General features: G+C 50.8%; 1 protein-coding gene across 1 annotated transcript in view; it reads right to left on the bottom strand.

The window, feature by feature from the left end:
• Positions 1 to 19,237, bottom strand: part of drosha (drosha ribonuclease III) — a 69,374-nt gene that overhangs the window by 2,402 nt on the left and 47,735 nt on the right. The window contains exons 20-22 of the mRNA XM_056583970.1: positions 16,565 to 16,668; positions 8,658 to 8,750; positions 6,782 to 6,828 (exon numbers count right to left, since the gene is read on the bottom strand). Coding sequence (XP_056439945.1) covers positions 6,782 to 6,828; positions 8,658 to 8,750; positions 16,565 to 16,668 — 244 coding nt within the window. The remainder of the gene's footprint in view (positions 1 to 6,781; positions 6,829 to 8,657; positions 8,751 to 16,564; positions 16,669 to 19,237) is intronic.

Below are 19,237 nucleotides of genomic sequence, written 5' to 3' on the forward strand. Positions count from 1 at the left end.
GAGAGAGCGAGAGCGAGAGAGAGTCAGAGAGAGAGAGAGCCAGAGAGTCAGAGAGAGAGAGAGCCAGAGAGTCAGAGAGAGAGAGAGCCAGAGAGTCAGAGAGAGAGAGAGCCAGAGAGTCAGAGAGAGAGAGAGCCAGAGAGACAGAGAGACAGAGAGCCAGAGAGAGAGAGAGAGAGAGAGAGAGAGAGACAATGCAGGTATTGCTGTTAAATATGGAAATCACCGGCACTTTTCTCCCTGGGAGGTGACTAGAGAAAATAACGCAGTCTTTGGGCCGCTTGGATTGTTTAACATGCAGCAGGGGAGCGGACGACACAAGAACAGCACTGAGCAGAGGAAGCACATTGCTTTCCATTTATACCCAAGTCTCGGAGAGAGATAGAGAGGGAGAGAATGAGAGAGAGCGAACGAGAGAGAGAGAGGAGAGAATGAGAGAGAGAGAACAAGAGAGGGAGAGAGGGAGAACATGAGAGCGAGAGAACGAGAAGAGAGAGAGGACGGACAGAGGATGCTGTGTTTGGCATCGCAAAAACATATAGTGGATTCCCCGACGCACAGCGCTGCATAGAAAAGCTCAGAAATCCCCCCCATCCCAATCCACTCCCCCCCCCCCCCCCTGCATGCCCAGCATACTGATTACCCCCCCCCCACCCTACAGCCCACTTCCACTCCAAGCAACGGCGCTCGCACATTTAACTCAGCTCCAGTCTTTTGTGTTTACGCACAATGCAGTAATTCCTTTCAGAGTGTATTTGGTGTTGTGTGTGTGTGTGTGTGTGAGTGTGTGTTTGTCTGTATGTGTGTCTGTGTGTGTGTGTACAGGTGTGTGTGCGTGCGGCGGGTGAGATTTTACATTCTGGGTGTTGCCGGGGGGAGTTTGATCACAGGACAAAGGCCTTGGTATAACCCGCTCGTCAGGACGGCTTGTTTACCGCACCGACTCTGGCTCCAGGTTAAGTGCGCCCGAGTTTAGAGCCACATTGTCCGTCACATTGTACTGTACTATGGGAACGCGGCACACGGCATCTACGCCTCCGTCTCACCCGATGCTTTTACCCGGAGAGAGAGAGAGAGAGAGAGAGAGAGAGAGAGAGAGAGAGAGAGGCAGAGAGAAAGAACGACAGAGAACACGAGAGAACGAGAGAGAGAGAGAGACCGAGAGAGAGAGAGAGAGAGACAGAGAGAAAGAGAGAGAGAGAGACAGAGAGAGAGAGACAGAGAGACAGAGAGACAGAGACAGAGAGAGAGAGAGAGAGAGAGAGAGAGAGAGAGAGAGAACACGAGAGAACGAGAGAGAGAGAGAGAGAGAGAGAATGGAGAGTCTACGTCTCGTATCGTTCAGGGTTCACTCTTCATTTCGGGGGGGAGGTGCGTGGGGAGTGAGTGGGGGAGGTAGGTGGGGGGGAGGAGGAGGATGAGGAGGGAGGGGATCAGGTTCTTGAGTCGCCTGAGCGGCCGCCGTGAGGATAAACGCTGACGCCGTCTCAGACGTCTGACGCCGCCTTCAAACCCCTCGCCGTAACCCCTGACGACGCAGCCTCAGGGATTGGGGAACACTCCCCTTCTCTCTCTCTCTCTCTCTCCGAGCCCCCATGACTCTCCCACCTGGCTCTCTCCCTCTCGCTCTCCGTTTTTCTCTCTGTCGGTGCCCCCATGACTCGCCCACCTGGCTGTCTCTCCCCCTCTGTCTCCATCGCTCTCTCTCTCTCCGTCGCTCTCTCTCTCTCTCTGTCTCCATCGCTCTCTCTCTCTCCGTCGCTCTCTCTCTCTCTCTCTCTCTCTCTCTCTCTCTCTCTGTCTCCATCGCTCTCTCTCTCTCTCTGTCTCCATCTCTCTCTGTCTCCGTCGCTCTCTCTCTCTCTCTCTCTCTCTCTCTATCACTCTCTCTCACTCTCGCCCGCCCGTTCGCTCTCTCTCTCTCTCTCTCTAACCCTCCAATTTGTTTGCCCTCATGTTCTGCCCTAGTCTGGGCTGTGGTTAACATTTAATACGGCCCTGACAGATACAGCCAAGAGACTGTCAGCAACCAGGAGCATCACATAATGAAGACTGAGCTGAACCAGCCGTGCACCGCACACACATGCATGCACACACAAGCCCAAATGCACAGAAACACACACACGTACAGATAGATGTACAGGTCGACAGACAGTTACATGTATGCAGACACACACACACAGAAACACACACACACACACGCACAGAAACACACACACACGGGTACATGTACATGTCGACAGACATATTTACATGCATGCACACACACACACAGAAACACAAACACACAGAGACAGATGTACATGTTGACAGACAGTTACATGCATGCAGACACAAACACACACAAAAACGAAACACACACAGAAACACACACACACCGAAACGCACAGAAACACACACACACACACACACACACACATGTCGACACACACACACACACACACATGCATGTCGACACACACACACTCGCCCACTGCCTCTCCAGCCCGGAGACACACACTTCTCTCAGTAATGAGGGCTGAGCTGTCCAACCCAACGCGGCCGTGATGCTGTCTCCCATCTCTCCTGCTGGAGCCCCGATATCAGTCAGGAGTGAGGCCACGCAACGCAAATGAGGGAGGGGGAGGAAGAGAGAGAGGGAGAGCGAGGGAGGGAGGGAGAGGTGGGAGACAGACAGAGAGAAAGGGCTGTATCCTGCCCAAAGTGGCCCCTGATACGGGAGCAGGCCCTCTTAAATAAAACATGGAGATGCACCTCGTTGGGCGAATGTTTCCCACCGCGAGACGGGCGAACGTTGCTGTCGGGGGTGTCAGACTCGTTGGGAGGGGAGAGATGAGAGGAGGGGGGAGAAGAAGAAGAAGAAGAAGAAGAAGAAGAAGAAGAAGAAGAAGAAGAAGAAGAAGAAGAAGAAGAAGAAGAAGAAGAAGAAGAAGAAGAAGAAGAAGAAGAAGAAGAAGAAGAAGAAGAAGAAGAAGCCAAGACAGCGAGACGACGGTGGTGAGGGAGCCAAGACGGCAGTGGAGAGAGGGCCAACAAAGACAATCAATGATGAATCACATGACACAGGGGCTAATGTCCTTGATTAGTCTTGCTGTGGAGGCAAACCAAGCGGCCCCTTTGGCAGGCGCAGGTGGGGGGGGGGGTGTGTTGGGGAGGAGGGGGGGGGGGGGGGGGGGGGGGTGATGGCGCTTCAACAGGAGTTACCATGGCAGCCGAGTCCTGGTTCCGCTCCCGGTATTGAAGGTGGCCATCCGGGGGGCCAACAGACACTTGTTGAGATGAGGACCAGTGCTGCTCTTCCTCTTTATTTTGCTCGAGACGGACCAAGGCCGGGCAAAACACAATGGGGCATCGGTGGGGCAAGAGAGAGAGTGGGAGGAGGGGGGGGGGGGGCATCGCGGGGTGAAGTGTTTTGGGTGAGCCGAGTGCTGTTCCTTTCTTTCCGGGGGGGATGGGAGGTAGTGTGTGCTTTGTGTTCTAAAATGGGTTTCCAGCCGTTCCCGGAAGAAACGCATGTTGCGGACATTAGTCCCGTCCAGTTGAGGACAGGACTAGTGGTTGGGATGTGGTCGACTCCCTGCCCTGAAAGGTACCTGGTTCGATTCCCAACGCGTCACAATCGTTTTGGAGAAAAGCTGCTGAATGAATAAGTACCGAAAGGGCTCTGTGTTCAGGTGCTGTGGGCTACCTCCAAATGCAAGTGAGCGTACAGAGTTAATTGCTGCTTAAAAGAAAAGCATTTGATACTCACTATGCAATCCCCGGGTGGATAATCAAAACAATTCAAGGGTACATTAAAAGTAACATGAGCAAACCCCACAGTTCCTCTGTTGGTTTATAAATCACCAAACAAATAACGACTTCATCAGCGTCATGAAGTTTGGAGAGTCCAGTGCTGGTGGTGGAGGGGTCATGCCCACAGCCCTGTCTCACCCACCCCCCCCTCCCCCCCCCGCCAACGCCACCCATCCCGGGTGGTGTTGGCGGGGGGGGGGGGGCAGGGGGGTTGCCATTCCAAGTCTGAGGTAATTCAAAGTCAAGTGAAGCCACAGGGAGGTAAAATAATAAAATAAGAGAGGGATGGAGGGACATATTTGGCGCCGGAGGAGGAAGGGAGGGAGAGAGGGAAAGAGAGAGACAGAGAGGACGAGAGAGACCATTTTTTAAATTAACTGACCTTTTAAAAAGGAATCACTAATCTAGTCACATGAAACGGCAATTTATGAGAGGGGAAATGTTCATTTACTAGCAATGAGCATCTATCAATCACCCTGGCAGGGGTACACATCGGAGAGAGAGAACAGAACGGAGAGAAGGGGGAGAGGGGAAGACACGCTCCACCCAACTACGCCCTCCCAGGGGAAGAGAGAGAGAGAGAGAGAGAGAGAGAGAGAGAGAGAGAGAGAGAGAGAGAGAGAGAGAGAGAGAGAGAGAGAGAGAGAGAGACAGAGACAGAGACAGAGACAGAGAGAGAGGGAGAGGGAGAGGGAGAGAGAGAGAGAGAGAGAGAGAGAGAGAGAGAGAGAGAGAGAGGGAGAGGGAGGGAGGAGAGAGAGAGAGAGAGAGAGAGAGACACAGACAGAGAGACACACACAGAGAGAGAGAGAGAGACACAGACAGAGAGACACAGACAGAGAGACACACACAGAGAGAGAGAGAGAGAGAGAGAGAGAGAGAGAGAGAGAGAGAGAGAGAGAGAGAGAGACAGAGACAGAGACAGAGACAGAGACAGAGAGAGAGAGAGAGAGAGAGAGAGAGAGAGAGAGAGACAGAGACAGAGACAGAGAGAGAGAGAGAGAACAACAAAGTGAGTGAGAAAGAGAGAGATAGCGAGAGAGCGAAAAAGGGGCCAGAGCGAGAGATAACAACGGAGTGAGACAAAGAGATAACAAAAGTGTGAGAGCGAGAGCAAGAGAAAGACAACGACAGAGTGTGATAAAGAGAAAAAGAAAGTAACAGAAACAGAGACACACACACGGCGGGCGCAGAAGTCGCCAGGGAGAGGCACGGGGGGAAGTCAGACGACGGCTCGGAAAAATAATAAGTTCCTAAAGCACTAATGTTTCATAAAAACGAATAACTTGGGCGCACAAACAGAATCAATCACCGGCCGCCTGGGGGCTAATTTACGGCCGGGATGAAATAAAGCTACGACCCGGCCGGCCTATGGCCCCTACCTTCCCAGGGCCCGCTTTGGCAAAACCATTTGTGTCCACCGCTGGCTAATTAGTCGGCCCCACTCCCGAACGAATTGTACTTTTGATTTATCGCAGGGTTGCCGCGGGAGCGAGTCTTGCTTCCGGAAAGAAAGGACGGAAAGTTTCCAGTTTGATCCGGCGGACGCATGTCTCTGTGTTTACCCAACGGCAGTGCGTTTGTATTATTGATGGCGTACGGTCGTGCGCGTACATCGCTGCTCGTGGTCATGTGGTCGATGAGGCCGATGTCTGTCGCGCACACACACACACACTGAAAAACAAAAAGGCGAGCACAAACAAACACGCACGCACACACACAAGCACAAAGGGACGCACACACACAATCACCAACACGTGTGCACGCACACACACACCTGCAAACACACAAAGACACACTCACACAAAAACACACGCGCACACACAAACACAAGCTCGTACACAAACACGCACGCACACACAAACACAGAAATGCGCACGCTACCGATAAGGGAATACATTTGTTCCTTGCTAACGTGTATGAGAGCCTTTCTCCTCGCTATGTGTACAGTCTGCTCCCCGGCAGCGCCCAGCTGGGGTGCAGCATCACTCGCCGCATTACCGGCGCCACTGCAGTCAGCCATGCAGAGGAAGACCAAAAAGAGACCTCACTCTTAGCCTCTTCCCCCTCTCCGTCCACTGCTCCATCTGTCTATCTATAGAAACAGATAGGTACATGGAGGAGATCCCGCGAGGCCCTTACGTAAAGATGCATCCCACACACACACAAACACCCCCCCCACACACACAACCAACCCCCACACACCCTCCCTCCCACACAACCACCCCCACACAGGCTCACTTCACGGTCCTGCGGTGAGTTCGCCAGTCTCTCTCTCTCCCTCCCCCTCTCTCTCTCTCCCTCCCTCCCCCTCTCCCTCTCTCTCCCTCAATCCCTCCCTTGGCCCTCTCTCTCCCTCCCTCCCCTCCCTTGGCCCTCTCTCTCCCCCCCTCCCCTTGGCCCTCTCTCTCCCTCCCTCCCCCCCCTCCCTTGGCCCCCTCTCTCTCCCTCCCTCCCCTCCCCTCCCTTGGCCCTCTCTCAGCCTGGCTGGCGGGGCCCACTGCCTCCTGTCCGGCTCCCAGCTCCCAGGCTCCAGGCTGGGGGGCCCCTGGGCGTCCACTTCAAACAGGCTAATGTCCTAGATGAGGGGGCCAACCGGCTGGCGGTCCCAGCCACCGCCCGGTGCCAGCCCCCCTCCCCGCCGGCCCCCTCCCCGAGCCTTACTGTACACGGTGGGCTAATATTCAGCTCTGAGGCCGCGGGTGAGGGGAGGCTTGAAGCGTGAAAGAAGTGTTTTGAGTGTGTGTGTGTGTGTGTCTCTGCGTGTGTGTGTGTGTCTGCGTTTGTGTCAAGTGTGTGTGTGTGTGTCTGCGTGTCTCTGTGCATGTGACGGTGGGTGCGTGTGTGTGTCTGTGTGCGTGTCTGAGTGTCTCTGCCTGTGTGTGTCTGCGTTGTGTCAGGTGTGTGTGTGTGCGTGTGTCTGGGTGAGTGTGTGTGTCTGTTGGGGATGAAGGGCGAACGTGCCAACGTTGCCAAAACAACTTACATTTCTCCAGTGCGTCCATGGCAGCGCCCATCTCTGCCTGTTGGATGCTGAGAGAGAGAGAGCGAGAGAGAGAGAGAGCGAGAGAGCGAGAGCGAGAGAGAGAGCGAGAGAGCGAGAGCGAGAGAGCGACAGCGAGAGCGAGAGCGAGAGAGAGAGCGAGAGAGAGAGAGAGAGAGAACGTCTTTAGGATATATTCAATTCATCACACTGTCAATTCCGTCAACAAAGACAAATAAGTATACCCGAGGGATTATCAAATCGTCTATTTTTCCTCACTAAAATAAATGTGTTATTTCATTGAAACCTCCTCCGTTTTAGAGCCGCTCAAAGCCCCGGTAACAGCGTGTGTGCGTGTGTGAGTGTGTGTGTGTGTGTGTGCGTGTGCGGGCGTGTGTGCGGGCGTGTGTGTGAGTCTGACGCAGGTAAGCTGCAGCTTTCTGGGGCAGCCCGGCCGTGCTTAAGCACAAACTTCTGTGCAACTGGGGAATATTAATGTGCGACTGTGTGTAGCAGCGCACACAGTCTTGCATTCATATTTGTGTGTGTGTGTGTATGTTGATATGTCTGTGTGCGTATATTTTGATGCGTGTGTGTGCTGAAATGTGTGTGTAGGCTGATATGCGCGTGTGTGTGTGTGTATGTTGGTGTGTGTGTGTGTGCGTGTTGATGTGTTTGTGTAGTGATATGTGTGGATGTGTGTGTGTATGCTGATATGGGTTTGTGTGGGTGTATCCTTATATTTGTGTTTGTGTGTATGCTAATATGTGTACATTTTGGTATGCGTATGTTTGTGCGTGCGTGCGTGTGCGGTGGTGTCTCACGCCTTGCTGTGACGCTGTATAATAAATACAGAAACACAGTAAGCTGTGGACGATCGTATTGAAAGGAACACAAAGGCGACTCTGGCTCAGCCGGGGGGGAGGGGCTTAAGAGGGGCAAGGTGAGGTAGGGACGGAACTGGGGGGGGGGGGGGGGGGGGGCGTCACTGAGTGGATTTAGACTGCCTGCTGTGCGCTGGTGGGGTGTGTGCACGTATCCGTGTGTGTGTGTGAGGAAGGCAGCTTCGCTGGAGTCAGCTGTGATTTTTTTTTTTTTTTTTTTCTAACTTGACCCTGACGGCAATTCTAACGTCAAACCTCTAAAAGGGCTTTCACGCCTCCAACACACACACACACACACACACACACACACACACACACACACACACACACACACACACACACACACACACACACACACACACACACACACACACACGCACACACGCACGCACGCACGCACGCACGCACGCACGCACCAGAACGCCCTGGGACTGTGGCTGCCACATTTCAGAGTTGAGTCGCTTCGCAGACGCTCTCTGTGCGCGGCAGACCTCATTCCTACGGCGGCTTCAGATGCACAGCCCTGCGGAGCAGGCAGGGACGAGAGAGGTACGGCCAGCTCACTCCGGGAGGCCTGCAGGGAAGGCAGGGTTCACCCAGACTCTGCATAGCCTATGCCTTACCCCCTCTTACGCACTTATTGAATGTTGTACGTCCTGGCACTTCATGGACGCACTTATTGCTCTCTACCTCCTGAGCAACAGGATACATTGTGACGTAGTGACAGCAAGACTCATCACCAAATATACTTTGTAATACCCCTTATTTTACTTTTTATACATTTAGTATTTATATATAACATTTGATACGTATGCATATTTTGTATTTACTGTTGTATACTTTGACCTCTTTATTGTTCACCTGCTTTGGCAATGTTAATGTTTGTGTCTCATTCCAATAAAGCTTTGTTGAATTTAATTTAATTGAGAGGGGGGGGGGGGGGGAGAGGGGGGGGCCCTAGACGGCTCCACGGGGCCCCGTCCAGCAGGACTCACCTCGGGCCCTTTCCACAGCCGATGCGCTCCCCTTTGAAGTAGACGGCCACGGTGTAGGTCCGGGCGTGGGACGGCCCCACGGTCTGAAGGGTCCTGTGGGGGGGGGAGAACAACGAGAAGGTTCAGAGGCAGAACCCCCAAAAATACAACAATGTGGGGGAGCTGAGGGCGGAAAGATCCATTGTGATTCTGGAGGAGGGTTGTTGCTTGCACATGTATGTGGACCTGTGTTTTTTTTTTTTTTTTTAAGCACCAGCCATTAATTCATGCTTTTACAGTGGCTGGTTATAGCACAAAACTAATTGTACTCATTCGTGGTAGCCTTGGACATGTCCAAAGACTGTGTTAGAGGATTACAAATCGCTGGACTTTATGAGAAGAACTCGAAGCAAATAGGATGCTGTACTATTGGTCATTCCAAATAAAAGAATCAAATGTGTGTGTGTGTGTGTGTGTGTGTGTGTGTGTGTGTGTGTGTGTGTGTGTGTGTGTGTGTGTGTGTGTGTGTGTGTGCATGTGTTTGATAGGGAGAGTAAGACGAGGAGGAGGAAGGTGGTGTTAGTTGTGGTGGGCGAGGTGGAGAAGTAATAACGCGCAGGACAAGGCTCAAGGACACTCAGCGACATTGTCCTTTTCAGAGAAGTAACAAGAGGGGGGGGGAGGAGAGAGAGAGAGAGAGAGAGAGAGAGAGAGAGAGAGAGAGAGAGAGAGAGAGAGAGAGAGAGAGAGAGAGAGAGAGAGAGAGAGAGAGAGAGAGAGAGAGAGAGAGAGAGAGAGAGAGAGAGAGAGAGAGAGAGAGATATAGTAGTAGGGACTGAGAGCAAGATTCGGACAGGGAAAGAGGGCCAGAGATAGAGAAGAGAGCGAGAGAGAGAAAAGTTTTCAATCAGAGAGTAAATATAATTCATCTTCGGGGATGGAGTGAGGAGGGGGAGTGAGGAGGGGGAGTGAGGAGGGGGAGTGGGGGGGGGAGGCTTTGATTCGTGCTGTGGCTCAACAGTTTGCAGGCAGCATATCAGGGGCAGGAAAATGTTTTTAGAGCGACACACACACACTCCAACACACACACAGACACACACAATAAATGTTGCACCGTATTCTTCAGACTCACACTAGCCGACTGCCAACCAGCGGGAAGGCAGGATGTTGTCACTAGAGTTGAATAACTCGAAACTAAATAAAGATAACAGCTCTCTCTTGGAGGGGCAGGGTCCTAAGAACGAAGGAATCTTTTCCGGATTTTTCGAGGGGCCAACAAATCGACGCTCGTGAGGAAGGGAAACCGTGTTAAACCAAAACGAATGCTGAGGAAAACTGTTATTTAATTCCACACTAAAGAAAGACGTTCTGCTCGATAAAGAAGTATTTGCTCCTGACGTTTCCCCCCCCACCCCCAACCCCGCCCCCGCCCCACGACCGAGACACCAAGAAGGAAACACAAGCCCAAATTTGGCGAGATGTTACCATTAGCATAAACACCAACCGCCAGTACTTCAACTCCCCCACCCCCCCCCCCCCCCCACCCCCACCTTAAATTATTCACAGACAATTTACTTATTTCAGGAGTTTGATTCATTTTTAATGCAATGTGGTCACTTAGGGCAGCCCATCCATTATTCACACGCCCCTTTTCTCACTTACAAATGTAGAAGTACATGGCATGTGCACCGCCGTCCGGGACGTCCGCGCGCGTACCGACGGCGCCACGCCAAATCTCAACAGGGGGCCGATTGTCACTTTGAATCTGCGCCCGGCCAAGAAAACACACTTTTCACCAAAAGAAACGGGAATCAAAAATGCTAAACCGGAATTGGTCCGGGGGAGATATGGGAGATGACAAGGTTCGAGGAAAGCACGACGTCGGAAAAGTGCTTTTGGTTTGGTTTTTTTTGGTTCCTTTTCCGTCAGCCTGGGTTGTTTGGGAGCTTTCAGAGACGAACAGATTGAAGTGGTTGAGAGAGAGAGAAAGAGAAAGAGAGAGGGAGAGGGAGAGGGAGAGGGAGAGAGAGAGAGAGGGTGAGAGAGAGAGAGAGAGAGAGAGAGAGAGAGAGAGAGAGAGAGAGAGAGGGTGAGAGAGAGTGGGCGATTGTGCCCAGCAGGGGGTCTATGCTTTTGGCCGTATCAAAGCCTCAGCTGGCTCTAAAAGCGACCACTTAGTGGTCAATCACGGCAAACTGACGAGCACTGCGTCTGTGTGTAAGTGTGTGTAAGGATGTATGTGTGTATATCTGTGTATGTCTGTGTGCGCACACGTGTGTGAGGAGAGGCTTGCAAGTCAGGGACTGTAATATGCGTGAACTCATGTATGTACGAGTGTACATACGTGTTCTTCACATGTGTTCATGTCTCCATATCTAGTTATGGAGTCTAAACGTTGCCGCTGGTCACTCTGCACGAAAGCCTTAAAGTATCATCAGGCGGCTGGAAACAGTCTTTAGCGTCAGGGCCCCTTAAACCTCACGACTCTCTCACTCCAGCCCTGCACTCCCTCACTCTAGCTCTCTCCCTCTCTCTCTCCCTCTCTCCCCCTCTCTCTCCCCCTCTCCCTCTCTCTCTCTCTCTCGCCCCCTCCCTCAGACTCCACTCCATTTTGCTGCGAGTTCCAATTATTTGTCAACTCGGCCTCTCCCCCCCCTCCCTCCCTCCCTCCCTCCCCCCCACCACAACCTCCCTCTCTCCCTACATCCCTCCCTCCTGCAGCATGTGCAGAGGAGCAGGTGTGTACCGATGCAGGTGTCTGAGAGCACCGGTGTCTATACAAGCCGCTATGACGGGGACAGGCATGCGTGGCGTGCTGTCGCTGTGTAGGCTAATGCGGTGTAACAAGGGCGTGGCATGTAGCCCGTTGTGGGCCTGTTTAACCTCTGCCAGGAAGGTTTTGCTGCAACCCCCTCAGTGTGTTTGCGGGCGGGATGTCTCTGAAAGATAAGCAGGGATTTGAGCCAAGTTCGGTGCACTTTCATGCAAATCTGCAGACATGGGGCGTGGCAATGGGCAGTGAAGCGTCCCAACAAGGGAAACAACCTCCCATGGATTTGCTTAACATAGGTAACGGACTGATATGTGGGTAGATGGTAAATGGACTGCATTTATACCGCGCTTTGCTTAACAGTGGAAGCTCAAAGCGCTTTACAAGATTGCCTAACATTCACCCATTCATGCACACACTCACACACCGACCGTGGTGTCAGCCGCGAGCTGCCACGGCGACAGCCTGCTCGTCAGGAGCAGTCGGGCTGAGGGGTCCTGATCAGGGAGACCTGGACAATCACACGCCAGGCCCACTTCTATCTAACGGAGGCCTTGGCAGAGAGGTCTGTCCTCTACTGAGAACACTTCATAGTTCTTTGTACGAATATAAATAAATACGTGCATTGGCTTTCTTGGCTTTCTTTGTTTAGATGTCCTTTTTTTCGCTTGTGTTTTCGCTTCTATGTGTGCATTTGTGTGCCTTTGTCAGTTGTGTGTGCATGTATATTGCTTATGGGTTCGAGCTTGTGTGCTGTAAGTGTACTTTATTTTGTGGGCGCTATCGACGTAAACACGATCTCTACTCTACCTTTACCCCCCCCCCCCCCACACCCACCTCACCCCCGCCCCCCCCCCCCCCTTTGTGACTGGCAGTTTCCATAGCAACAGGCCCATGGCTGCTCTCTTGCTCTCTGAAGGATTCTGTCAGATGACTCTTGGCCCTTGTCCTTCCCACGTCGTCCGCGCGCAGCCCTCCTCCTCCTCCTCGCCCCGTTTATGTCTCTCTGCCCGGCGGAGACGCGCACGTCGCCGTGCACGTCGCCGTGCACAATGCACGTCGCCGTGCACAATGCACAGGGAGTGGACGATGTGAGCAAACGTAATTATATAAACCGTGTTCCCTCTGTGTGTTCGTCGGAATAGGTTTGAAAGGATGTGCCTGGGAGTCAGCGGGAGGAGAAAGCAGAGGGCGGACACATTATTCTTCAATTTTTCCGTATTTGTAAGCATGTGTGTGTACATGTGTGTGTGTGTACGTGTGTGTGTGTGTGTTTGTACGTGTTGTGTGGGTGTCGATGTGTTTGTGTGTAGGAAGATTCACATCTATTGTATAAGGGTGCATTTGAACGAGATGGGGCGATATATATGTGTGATGTTGTGTGCTGAATTTTGAGATGTTTATGTTGTGGTACTAGTGTGTTTCCGTTCATATACACCGTTCTGTAAGTCACCATACAAGGCTACCTTAGCTAGTGTGTGTGTTTGTGTGTGTGGATGTCTTTTTTGTGTGTGTGTGTTGATGTCTTTTCATGTTTTTGTGTTTGTGTGTGTGGATGGATGTGTGTCTGTGTTTATGTGGATGTGTCCCGATTTGTGTGTGTGTGTGTGTGTGTTTTTGTGTGTCTTTGTATCTGCGTGTCTTTGTCCTTCTGCGCGTGTGTGTGTCTTTATGTGCGTTTGTGTGTCTGTGTGTGTTCAACTGCATTTGTATATACACGTGGGCCTCCAAGGTGAACAACTTCTAGCTTCCAGCCCGGCGAGCTACGATAACATCACACTCTTTCCTATCATTTACAGCGCCCCCACAGAGCCGCCGAGTGTGTCCGTGTTTCCCTCCCTTCCCGACGCTCCGTCTCCGTAACAAACTTAGCGAGACGGCCGCGTCCGAAAGGTTACACAAGACGCCATGGGCGACGGGAAAAGGTCTGCCACGCAGCGACTAACTTCCTGTCAGACAGGAAGTTAACGAGGAGACATAGTGACAGCAGGATCATTTAGAAAAAACAAAGAACAGGGGGGGAAGGTTGGATTGGAAAGGTGTCAGCTGGGAAATGACTCGGAGGAGGCACGGTGGTGGAGGCACGAGGAACAGGAAGCGGGAGGGGAAGAGGAGGGAACACGGCGGTTGCCATGTAGATCGATGTGTGGCAGTAAAACCAGCGCCCCAAATATTGACAGGGCAGGGGAAAAGACGACAGGTAATCGCTATGCCCCAGTGTGTGTGTGTGTGTGTGTGTGTGTGTGTGTGTGTGTACAAGTCTGTGTAGTTAGTGGTGTAGGTGTTTCCACGTTGTGTAGATGCGTCTTATTTTACATTGTGCTTTGTGTGCGTGTGATGCATCTGTTGAAGTGGGATGTGGTTTTATGTGTGCGTGTTCTCACTTGTACAGCAGGGTCTTTGTGTCTGTGTGTTCTGACTTTTACCGTGGTATGTGTGTGTGTGTTGGTGTGGGTGTGTGCTGGTGTGTGTGTCTGTGTGTTGGTGTGTGTGTGTGTGTCAAGTCAGCTATATTTAAAAGGCACATTCAGACCAACACAATGCCACCACAATTTCCACCACAAATACGATACATAGCCTCAATGTTTTCTGAGGGGTTGGTAAATCACATTGTGATCCAGTAAGACGGATGCATTGTGGTATTGCTAGCCTAAAGCTACAATGTCCTTTACGATCAATAAACTAACTCGGTAGCCAAGCTAATTATTTATGCGCCACAATAAATACGCTGTTCCACACACGATTGCCTAGCCTAAACCTACGTTAGGAAGCCTGGTACCACGATGACCGGGGCTCGTGACATCGCAATGACCGCCTTAATTTAAGCCAAGCGTTATTTAGTTATTATGTTAATCGTAATTTTGTCAATATTATTTAGTCATCAATCGCAACATTTTTGAGATTATGGAGTGACATTGTTGTGTTTGAAACTAACCACATGAAGTGTTTTCTTCATGAGCCAGGGTTACAGCATATTAACGCCGATTTAGGATTTTACAACTTCTCTCACCATGAGAGTTCGGCCAAAGAAATCCCATGATGCACCTTGATGTACAAGCCCTACTACAGAAACAGCAATACAACCCGAACAACGAACAATGGACAGCATAAAGTCTATCCTACTGTACCTACAGACCATGTCCGATCTCATTTTCACAGTTTGGATAATTGCTAAAAAATTGAATGTGTACTCTTTAAAGCGGTTGCCTGCGATTCTAATTGCCACACGTTTCCTCTTTCTCTCAAGTTTCAACGCAACCTGTAGGGCACTCACCATCAATAACTCAGTATTGCAATCACCAACCTCCTCTTTTTAAGTGGGCCACTAAGAAAGCCATCACTCCCACCTTTGACCCTCACACCCACAGAAGCTGCAGCCACACACCTTGAGCCAAAGCAAACAACCGGTAAATGTTGCTTTCCATCCGAGCGCAACCATTTCTCTAAAAAAAATTCTAAACTTGTTTTTAATGGTTAAAACATGTGCAGGTTAAAGATCATGATATAACACTACATGACTAATTCAATGTAGCTCTTTCTTCCTCCTTCGCCCAGCATCCTACGCAGCCACATCGAGCAATTAGATGACTTTAACGAAGGCTTTGGAGTCTCGTTAGTTCTCCTCTTGATGGAGATGGACTGTATACAATTGAAATTCACTTTGTCTTGCGATATTTTTACTTTGTCTATTTCTTTCTATTTAATTTAATGACTACAATTACGATTGACCACTAGGTTTATTTTTAAAGACATAAATTGCACGGTAAAAGCTCAAGCATTCTTTTTTTTTTAACACAAACCAACAATTGGGTGGCCTAACAATACGGTAGGCCGGTACCATTGACATTTTCAGTTAGAAAATACTAATTTCATGGCACACACCAGCAGTACACAGAGCGATATTCATGACTATAATCACAAACAGAAGAACAGGATTGAAACATTTTAAATTAATAACATTTACAAAAGAGGAAAAGGTAGTTACAATGTACATGCACACAATAGACATGTAGAGTCCATCCGCGGCCTATAATAGACCTTGAAAACCTTGGTACATGGCCAAAGGAAATGTGGTTTTCGATGACGCTGACCATACGATGGTATGCCCTCTGCCTAGTCTCTCCTCTGGCACTACCCACTCGAGGAAACGGCACAAAGGCTGCCAAACGGTATTGTCCGAGGTGAATGGAACCAACAAACAAGACTCAGGTTGAATGGAAGATGTAGAAAACAGAGTAACCTGCATGTATCGCTTCGTCATAAGCCATTGGGAACGGTCAAACACTAATGTCAATCAGGAGGCCAACTGAACCAGTCACCTCGCCACAGAGTATTGACAAACCAAGATCTAACACGACGTTGATCCATCATGACGTTACACAATATATTCTGATCTGACCGAGGCCTCAGTTACTGCGAGGGCAAGACACGGAAGCCATAAACAAAGTGTATAAACGACTAGCAAGCACGCTAGCTCAAGCTCCAGGTAGTTAGTTCATAGGGTTCTGATTTTTATCGTTCTCACTGAACAACCTTCTGCCCATACCGCCCGGCCGTACTGGGAGGACTCTCCCAGTACATCTTTCACTGCCCCAGTAGCTCTCAGAAACAGCCCTTCCCATTTGCAGCCCAAACTTTTGCTCCTCCTCCATTGGCGCGCGGACGCTCATTCAACGGACACCGGGCAGAGGATACCTGGTGGCCACACAGCCGTTCCACCTCGCTCCCTCGTCGACCGAACAAGGACCACATCCAACCCCCTGGTAGCTCCCTGCCCAAAGAGGGTCCGGGCTGGGGGGGGGGGGGGGGCATGGGGACAGATGTGACATAGAGGTCCGTGTGGTTTGAACATTACCATAGGCCCGGGACAATCAGAATGCATCATGGGAGTTTATGCCTTAGACACTCCGCCATATTTAGAAGACTCAAGAGCGATGTAGAATGTTTAAATATCTCGTAAATATACCTAAACCGAGACTTTATTTTTCCGTATAAAAAAGACCCAAAAAACCCATCCAACACAATAGCCGAGGTTCCGACGCTTCTGTGCGCCCAAAATGGCGGCGGCGACATCTAGATGTACAAGCTCTATAAAAGGTGAGAGCCTGATGCCAAGATATAGGGGTGTGTGTGTGTGTGTGTGTGTGTGTGTTCTTACTTGTAAAGGGGGATGTCAGGCTCCTTGCCCTCTGTCCTCAGGGTCAAACAGCACTGCTGCAGCTGGGATTTGGGATCGTTCCAGTCTTGGTTCAGAATGAACTCCTGTAAATCACATACATGGACACACAAACACACACACACACACACCAAGATGTCGTAACTTTTTTTTTTTTTTGAGCTCTGAAAAAGAAATACGTCTTCATTTATACAGTTGGGTTCAGCCTTCTGCTTTTAGTTCAACCCACGCCCCCATCCCCGCCCACCCACACACACACACACACACACACAGCACCTCCTTTCAACTTGCCTTTTCTCACTTTTAAACTCAAGATCCAATCTCACTCCATCACTCCTTCTCTTTTCTCCTTCTCTCTCTCTCTGTCTGTCCTCATCCCGCTCTCGCTCAGCTTCTTCCTCTATCCCGATCTCGACTCGCATCTCTCTCTCTATTCCTATGTCTCCAAGCATCTACCCTCTCTCCCCCCTCCCTCCCTCCCTCCCCATCTCTATTTCTCCATCTCTCAGCCTCTACCCCCTCTCTTTCTCTCTATATATTTCTCAATCGTTCAGCCTCTACCCCTCTCTCTCTTAGCCTCTTCCCCTCCATCTCTCAGCCTCTCCCTCCCTCCCTCCCCCTTTCACTCCCAATCTCTATTTCCCCATCTCTCAGCCTCTGCCCCTCTCCCTCTTCTTCCTCCGCCTCCCTCTCTGTGTATATTTCCCCATCTCTCAGCCTCTGTCCCTCTCCCTCTTCCTCCCTCTCTGTGTATATTTCCCCATCTCTCAGCCTCTACCCCTCTCCCTCTTCCTCCTCCTCCCTCTCTGTGTATATTTCCCCATCTCTCAGCCTCTGCCCCTCTCTCTCTTCCTCCATCTGCCTTGCTCCTACCCACTCTCCGTATGTGCGTAGTCCGTGTGTGTTCAGATCAGGCTACTCAAGACAATAGCCAATCTGGACGTGTGGATCTAGAGAACAGTGTGGGGGGGGGGGGGGGGGGACTCCCAGGTGTGGGCCACTGATACATTATCCCCCCCCCCCCTCCCCCCACACACACACACACACAGCCTGGTGCTATTCTAAAAGCCCATCCATTAACAGCCATGCAAGCCTGTTGTCTCTTGTTATAGAGATAAACGCACACATATAGATCTATACGTACACACATATAAACACACACATATTTATGTTTGTAGATATATACACACACATAGATAGATGTATAAACACACACATATATATATATTTATTAATAGATACACACACACATTTAGAGAAACTCGACTTTTCATCCTGGACTGTCTCTTTCCAATTCATTTTCAAGAAAGTGTACAGTGTGCGTGTGTACGCACTCATTCGCTCCGTCTTCATCCCTAACTCTATCTCTTTCTCTGTTTCTTCATCTCTACCTCCCTATATCTCTCTCTGTCTTCATCTCTACCTCCCTATATCTCTCTCTGTCTTCATCTCTACCTCCCTATATCTCTCTCTGTCTTCATCTCTACCTCCCACTCTCTCTCCCTTTATCTTCATCTCTCACTCTGTCTTCGTCTCTTCTTCCCTCTATCTCTCTCTCGCTGTCTCTCTCTCTCTCTCGCTGTCTCTCTCTCTCTCTCTGAGGTTGTGTCGCAGGTGCAGTATGGGGTAACAGCGATTTGGTTGTTTTGAAGGCGGCCGAGGCTCTGTGTGATTACCTGTAAGAGGCAGGAAAGCACCGCCGACTACTCTCATCTATAGAGTGATTGTCTGCCTCAAACGAAAAAACTCACACCCAAACACAAGGACCGGTCCGTCAAGTCTCAGAGTCACTCCTTTGTTCCCTCACTTCCCTCAACCCTCACTTCTCCAAGCCCAAATTGGACAAAACAGCATAACGTTACATCTATTGCTCTCAGATGGAGAGAGTGGAAGATAATTAAGGGAGAAGAGGAGGGAGGGGGGAGAGAGAGAGGCAGAGGGAGGGACAGAGCTATAGGGAAGATATGAAAACGGAAAGGAGGGAGAGAGAACGAGGGAGGTATTCAGATAGAGATGGATAAAGGCAGGAGAGAGAGAGACAGATCGAGTAAAGGAAAAAATTTGATAGAAAAAGACAAAGACAGGAGAGAGAGAGAGACAGAGAGAGACAAAGAGACAGAGAGAGAGAGGCAGAGAGGCAGAGAGGCAGAGAGGCAGAGAGGCAGAGAGAGAGAGAGGCAGAGAGGCAGAGAGGCAGAGAGAGAGAGAGAGAGAGAGAGAGAGAGACAAAGACAGGAGAGAGAGAGACAGAGAGCGAGACAGAGAGCGAGACAGAGAGGGAGACAGTTCCCCAACTCTCTCCCTCATGGAAGTGGAAATGAGGTGGGACTCTGGCAGTGACCGTGATGCCCGATCCCCCCCCCCGGCGATGGGGGGGGGGGATCCCAGGAGATATGCGCCAAGACAGCAATTAGCGTAGCACATCAGACCACTGCCGCCGTCGTACAAAGACACCGGCACGCTGCGCACCAGCCTGCCACCGACTGTGTGTGTTCCCTCCAGTGTGAGCCCCCCTACCCACGTGTGCGTGCGTGGGCGTGTGTGTGCGTGCACGTGTAAACCCTGCAGTATAACTCCAGTGAGGGTGTTAAATTTCTTCTTAGGTTTCTTTCCATCCTCTGCCGATTTATTTTAGAAATCTATCTCCGCTGCAAG

Source organism: Gadus chalcogrammus, chromosome 23, assembly GCF_026213295.1.
Source record: "Gadus chalcogrammus isolate NIFS_2021 chromosome 23, NIFS_Gcha_1.0, whole genome shotgun sequence".
Taxonomy (NCBI): domain Eukaryota; kingdom Metazoa; phylum Chordata; class Actinopteri; order Gadiformes; family Gadidae; genus Gadus; species Gadus chalcogrammus.